General features: G+C 42.4%; 1 protein-coding gene across 1 annotated transcript; it reads right to left on the bottom strand.

Annotated features, from left to right (window-relative positions):
* Positions 1–276: 276 nt before the first annotated feature.
* Positions 277–7,035, bottom strand: T265_12744 (hypothetical protein; the record flags this gene model as incomplete). Its single annotated transcript, XM_009165267.1, has 5 exons — positions 277–555; positions 2,349–2,512; positions 4,694–4,883; positions 5,645–5,975; positions 6,886–7,035. Coding segments are annotated over 5 exons (879 nt in total), but the record flags the coding sequence as incomplete, so codon positions are not given.
* Positions 7,036–7,609: the final 574 nt, after the last annotated feature.

Genomic DNA, 7,609 nt, shown 5'->3' with positions numbered 1-7,609 from the left:
TACCGCAGAATCTGTGTTGAAAATTGCTCTTGAGCTGTCGATAATAAATGACCAAATAATGAGATTAGTTGGTGTGCTCATTTTGGATCGGAAGTTTGGACTCTGTGGAAACTTACCAAGATAACTTCCGACGCTTTAAAATACCTAAGGATCACATATGTTCGTTCCGTGTGAAGTGGTACATTCTACCAACAAGATATAGAAAAGACAGGTTTAGGGAAGCGCATCATTTATATAACCGGAAGAATGAACATCTGGACGCACAGTACAACGACAATTTTACAGTGTTATCTTGCACTAAAAACTTGGAAGAATGCGCAACCCACTGAATATTTTCTTCTGATAAAATACGCTTGACTGAATTCAAGTTTACACTGAAGTCTGCAAAAAACGAAATAATCTCCTACTTGTTCGAAAACCGCATTCTGTGAGATTGACCATAGTTTGCGAGAAAAGAGACCGGTCTCAAAACCAATCATTCCATGGGACGTCAAAATCTTCCCGAAATTCCTTAGTCCATTGAGTGAATATAGTCCAACAGTGCCTTCAGGTAAGCTATAAATAAAATTTAAAAGGAGATAAGTCAGTCAGTGAGCTACCATTTTTTATGGGCTTGGTCACTCAACAGATTGCCTTGAAGAAGTGTATCATTTAGAAACACCGTAAAAACCAGAGCAATAAGAAATCTGCGATATCTGAAGGATTCTTTCAAAGAATGGAATATGAGTCTACGATCAACAGTCATAGAGGACAGGTGATGTTGTTTTATATTCCGAAGTTCATTCTCTCTGACAGTTCCTGATGCCGGAGGTATTTACGAAAAATAAATGTCACTGGATGCATGTCATATCCCGCGTATGACATTCTTGGGGGGCAATAAAACACACTAGTTTTGATGCTCTTCCTATAGCCTCGGCTAATACATATGGCCCCTGGATTGCTGAGTAATGCATCTACTCTTGGCAGTTGGTTGGATGAAGATGTATTATAGAAAATCAGTATAAATTATCGATCTCTATACGGGCTGCTTCTGCTGCACCTCGGAGTATGAGGCTTGGAGTTGCCGACGGCTCACGCATGTCGACAGATGTGCTAGCCAAACTTGTGCTGTGATAATTAAAATTAGTGCACAAATATTGGGGTGCTCGTGTTATGCACCAAAATATTCAATCTTCACTAAAGAGGAGAATGTTGGTAGCTCAGGTAGCGATGGGTCAGCGGTCGTGCCACCAACCCACTGCGACGTTACACTACGCGCCCTAGAAACGCGCTGATGACGTCATCTTGATCGGTGATGAAATGTTTGCAATCAAACTGCCCACCTCAGCGAACAAACCAACGACCATATCCAATCTTTGGCGTCACGCCCAAGCTAAAGGACCCTATCTCGACTGCATCTGCTAGACTGGCATTCGTTTCTGTATGAGACTGCGATTCCGTTCTTCAACTATTTGATCACCGATTGCTTCGTGGTGTAGCCCAGTTGGCCTAAGAATACCCGTAATGAAGTGTTCCGGATTAAAATACCTAATAAATTGTGAACGCTGAAGCAGCACCTAGAGCTTATAAGCCAAGTTGGTTGAATTAAACACTAAGCAGACACAGACACAGTTCACAAACAAACCTCTGCTTCAATCTCAAGCCATCATTAATAAAAGGTGCACAAAAACAGGCGACAGGGCAACACGTGGGGAATTTCACCGCTGATAGGATAGGTTCTGCGGAATCATCATGTTTTACCGAGTGATGATCACGTAACTCTCGTTACAACTAGCGCAAACCCAAGACGACATGGTACCGTTGCTAGTGATGATGTGTCACCACCTCATCATCGGGCCTGCCCTCCGGTCTGCGAAAACTGGAAGGCTGTTTGTTCAGTTTTATTGATGGAGTCTTCTGGGATAACTATCAGATGTAATAGATTAATGGCTGGCTGAAGTTGTATCGTTGTTGTTGTTGACCGCGTCTTCACCAGCAAGGCTGTGAGTGGAACAGTATTCATAATGTGACCCATCGAAGCTCGTCATTGACGCGCACAGTTACAGACAAGCAGTGCGCAACGGTGTCAAAACTGAATACTGTCCACAAAACAAGTGGAGATCGTACCTTTGACTGAAAATAATTGATTTTCGGATGTGATACTGTGAAGCTAAAAGCACAAGTTAATCTGCCGAAGACAGCGATACTGGGAGAATCGGTTGTGCACAGTTCGTCGGGTTGTCATTAGAACGGACCTCTCGCTGTCGAACAAAAGATGGAGCAACTAGAGTACACTTTATTTTTGAATTACTTAATCGTACTGGATTTCCGCAGGGCATGATAAAGAGCAGAAGTAATAGGCAACCAACCTTCGGGCCTGTGGAAGTAGGGGCAATTATCGGCACAGCTAAGCCAAGGTGGGATTGTTGCAGTCGAGCGGATGTATCGAGAACAGAGACAAAGTGTTGGGAGGGGGATTTTCATCTGTCGCATCAGATCCTGCCACATTTTTAGGACTTCCTCGTTCAAAATGCTAGGGAATAAAAAACATGAGCGGTAGAGAAAAGAGCTGTTAACGGAGCCTTCAATTTATTCTTGACACCAAATAGACCAGGATCGGAAGTTCTGCGCGCATCTATGTTACGAGATAAATTAGAATGTGAAGGGAGGTTTTATACAGTAATAACTCCTTACAAGGAGACCCATCGGGACCACCATTTTTGTTTCCATATTTAAGGTAAACACTTACACGAACACGCCTACAGATGCTCGCTTAACGGATTTGATTTGATTGAGCCACGCTGAAACAAGGCCATAAAATTTTGAGGTATAACTTTACCCCTATTAGAAATTAAGATGAAACTAAGATGACACTGAAGTGAGCGATAGCTGAGACTGTCACTCATGCTATTCTTCAACCGTGCGTTCTGCACAAAAGCTGTCCCATTTTTTGATTGGTATGATGGTTTTCCTTGTTGATGAGTTCCTTGACAACATGATAATTGGAATGTCCCATCGAGAAAACAGTGCAATATCTCATATGTCGTGCTAACTGAAAAATGAGACTGCTTTGTGCAGTATGTTCAGTTGAAAAGAGAAACGAGACCCATTTCACTCTCCCACCCACTTAACTTGCAAATAAGTGCTGTTCGTCAACCACATACCACAAAATAAGGTTTATGGGAACCCGGAGACTGCGCCTTCTCGATGGACCTCAAGAAGGACGAAACAGGTGGTGGACTGCCGAAGAGTTTTCAACAACATTAGGATTAGTGTGCCCCGTCATGTGTAAGACCGTGAAAGCTCATTTTCGAAAAAAAAAACAATTTAAAAACCGTCAGAACTATGGAGTGCACGTATTGTTGGTAATGTGAGGAAAATATTAGGCTCTGCAGGATTGCTAAGGCTATCATCCAAAAACGACAAGACAGAAGTCGATTACGTCTGGTTCTGGAGCAGTCCGCCGGTTTGCTAGAATCACCCATCGTCTGGAAGTTGGACTTTGTTTCACCCTTTCTTGAAGTTTCTCCTTTGCTACCAGCAGCCTCTGATAGCATTCTTACAAGGACACGCAACCTAAACCCTCTCAGTAAGAGGTAACAAGTTCCTTGGGATAGCCTTAGAAAGACTACGTCGGTGTTTAACGCATAATGTGAGTCACCTTTAGCAGCTAACTGAAAATAAATCCTCCTATCCCGGTTCGTTCTTTTTCATTAGAACTCAAATCATATAACTTTATTGAACGAGCTTAATGAGGTCAAAGTTGTGGTTGGAATTGTCACCAACGCGTGTAACGGTGATACTACTGATGGGGAGGCATGCGAGCGAGTTGCGTTGTTCTTGGAATTTCGCTTTGCGTCTCTTGAAAAGGGGGAATCTGTTGTGCAGTTTGTGGAGTCACTTTGTAACATTTGCTTGGATTTGAGCAATGAATGATTGAAGTCAATGAATCCCCAGGAAAGTTCAAGAAGACGAGTTCAGGAGAAGATGGACGTTCAGTTCTTGTAAATAAGATGCTTCCCTGTCCAATAGACTGAAACCAGTCAGTTGGCATTTTCTAATAAATAACTCCGAAGCGAAGGCCTTCTTCCTTTCACCCGTAGAATGATACTTTCAATCCAATTCACGTGCTACTGTATGGAGGTAGAGTACTTTAAGCTCAAATGGGGGAGTAGTTTGTTACCAGGACAAAGTAAACTTAGAAAATTTAACTCACTAAGTTTGATGGACACCACGTCACTAGGAAGTGAATAACCATCGAACGGGTCTCTATTATTCTAACTTGTTTTTTTACGTTCAACTCAAGGCGGTGACATTTTTGATTTAGAATGATTCCATCACTGAATTCAAACATTAGTGCAAAGTTAAAAGCTGGACACTTTTCCCACATTCGCGATGTTCTTAATGTGATCAGACACGCTTATGTCAAGTATGTTTCCATCATAATCTATCTTCGTGGATTTTGATATCCCTGCGGCTTGGTTTATTCAGATCTGAGAGATTTATTCTACAATGCTCGCCCATCTCAGATCGTCAGTGGAATTCCTTTGAAAGAGATAAATTCGGCATGGCCCTATTTTGAGTTGAAGTAACAGACACCTTGATGGAAACAAGGTCCCTTGTTGAAATATCAGCTTGAGCATGTTCGAATCTGGAAATAATCCACACGTAGGAGATATTATTAGGAGGAAAGCGGGAAACGTCCGAAATTTACCTTGATTCGTCCGTTTCGGGGGTGGGTGGATCCTCTTCTTCATTGTGAAGGCAAGTCACTGTTGACAATCGGGCAACAGTGCTGCATTCGGGTTCGCTCTCTGACGGAGACTTAGACAGAAATTCATGATCCGGTTCACTCGAGTTCACTGTTTGTTCTATTTTTGAAAGAAAGTCCTTCTCGGCGCTTTCTGAAATAGGAATCCCGAAGTATTAAAGCTGTCCAAATGAACGGTTTCAAAAACATTCCTAATTGGTTCTTAGTCATACATGGGCTGCGCTGTGTTAAAAAAACTATTATGAATTAATTTCAGTTTGAATTTGAGACTCATCAAATTTTGATCATTAAACAAAATTGATGGGCCATCTCTTACGTACTAACTATGCATTTGAGACAAGTGCGAGCTTCCTTGGAATTGCCCTGCCATTAGAAATACGCTTGTGGTTCACATAAAACGTTAAGTCTCAGAGGGACTATGCTTCGAATATCCTCCCAGTTGTATAGTTTTGAAATCCAAACGCTCAATTTCCACTGGTTATTGTGGTTGATATGGAACAGTGATTAGGTCCAGTGTTTTGCCTAACCTGCGACTGGCTCCTACACGAAGGTCACCCATTCCAGTTGCCCACGCTTAGCGATCGTTGGCAATAAATACCTAGAGTTTAATCCGTTTTCTCCAGCACCGGATGGCCTACGAGAGATAACTCCAGATTTCTTTGTCCCTAGCTGTGAGGTAAGCCGGATTATGGGCAAGCAAAGCTTCAACATCCTCGATGACTTTCACGCTCTTACCCTTGTCTGGAGAGCTTCAAACAACTAAACAAAAAGTTCAATTCGAATGGGAACCATTTAAACCAACCAAATCATCCTTTTATTCTGGCGCTTAATTCCTTGCCCTTAGAAAATATGGGAAATACGACCACACTTGGAAAACATGCTACAACACCATACCCTTTATTCTTTCAGATATTAGGGTGTCCTCCAAAATCTGGCATTTTGCACGCACACGTTGGCGTTCGAGTCGCGCAAACGCACGACGTCCGATTTGGGGTCTCACTCGATTGGTCTCACGTTCTGTCTTTGCTGTAGCAACCTTTCTGGCGTTTGCCACAAAGTGGGGATAACTATACAATTGTAAGCTCCGGGCTGAATTGGCTACCTTCTCTTCATCGAAACGTCTCGTGAAGCCGGTGGAAATGGTCGACCGACCGGTGGCATCGGAAGAAAGTGGTAGAGGAGAGCAAGGCGGACATGTGTAGTCTGGATGCGGTACCAGTTCCTCCTAGAGCCATAATAAAAAAAATACGTGGAACAGTAACGAAAATGTCACAAAATTGCTGTTTCTTTCAAGGGCTGGGTCAAAGAGTAGTCCACTTTCTACTGACTATAGTTCGTGAAACCCCGTTCTGTTTGCAACTAATCTAGCAAGGGAAGCACTGATAGCCTTTCACAAAAGAGCTTCGGTAATAAATTCAGGTTCACACAAATTTCAGTTTTTCATTATTCATCAGGTGAGGCCCAACCAAGGAACGAAGTCAGATCATCCATATAATTCACATTGTTCGGCAGGACAAATTTTATTAACGTTGTATTACCCAGATATTATTGTGAGACGTCCCGAGAAAGACCAGAAATATGACCCTAAGCTGACGTCACAGTCTGTTCCTGACAACAACTTCAACTGAACCGGCAGAAAAAAGCCTAAACGTCTGAGTCAAGATGCTCCATGGGCGCAGAATAGACCGGAGTCCATTGTTTCAACCCGAACAGATCAGCTGAACAGAAGCGGTGGTCGGTCTATGGATTTTATAAGTGCGTGTATACAGCCTTAGATTGCCGTGAGTGTGTTCATATATATAGGAAGCCCTACCACATTATGATTGACGACAAGCGCTGGGTAGGGAAAGATTCATTTGAGGTTGTAAGAACATAATAAGAGTAGTTCAAAAATGGTGGATTACCTCTGTAGCCTCAACCAATGATATTGAATCAGGTAGCAAAGTTCTACCCTGAATTCCGTCGCCTAGAAGATAACGGAACAAACAGCAGTAATTACTCTCATATGAAGGGTTTATCATCACATTTTGCTCTCCAGATCGTGTTTCATCTTGTCCTGTATCATTTCGGTCCCGCTGCCTATTTGGACTAGGTGGGAACTTTAGCATCCTGTGATTGACTAAAATGAAACAAACCTGTTCTAGACATTCCGCACTGATTTCTGCCACGATATGATTAAACAACCTTGCTCGCTTTTGCTCCTTCCGAAGAAACTGCCGTTGTTTGATCTGTTTCTCCAACAGCACCCGATCGTTGATCTCCTTCAGACGAATTAACCGTATGTCCTGTAGTAAAGTAATTCGACATAAATCGAACACTTACTCCATCCTCAGGAGAAAAGTGGTCTTTTAACATTTTAGTAATTAATTAAATCAAATACGGAAGTTGTGCCACAAAACTTTACTCGTGAAGTGGTTTCTGAAACAGAAGCACACCATTTAGGCAAATATTTGCAGTGTGGTTTCACCAAAAAAGGAAAATCAAAGACTACCAATTAAACAAGCTCGCTGATCAATGAGAACTGTATTCTGTGCTCTCGATTTGTAAGATGACAGGTGTAATTGAGTTTGTCTTGATTTCGGTACTATAGGTGATCATTGTAGACAAGCAAGCAGGGATCTTCCGTTGAGCTAACAACCATTGACACAGGGTCAGTTATGGGAGGAAGTATTCTCCCAAATGTTGAAAGCGGAGATCAGGAACAGTTATCAGCGAATGCTCCAAAAAAGTAGGCAAGGAGTGAGGCCGCGGTTTCCTGGAATGGGCAAATCCATCTCTTAGCCTTAGGAGACAACTTATATATGTGCTGACAGCAATCATACTTTGAAAGCCCCCATGGTATGAAACTGTTTTCACAAT

Source organism: Opisthorchis viverrini (assembly GCF_000715545.1).
Source record: "Opisthorchis viverrini unplaced genomic scaffold opera_v5_13, whole genome shotgun sequence".
Taxonomy (NCBI): domain Eukaryota; kingdom Metazoa; phylum Platyhelminthes; class Trematoda; order Opisthorchiida; family Opisthorchiidae; genus Opisthorchis; species Opisthorchis viverrini.
This window is presented reverse-complemented; position numbering and strand designations above follow the sequence as displayed.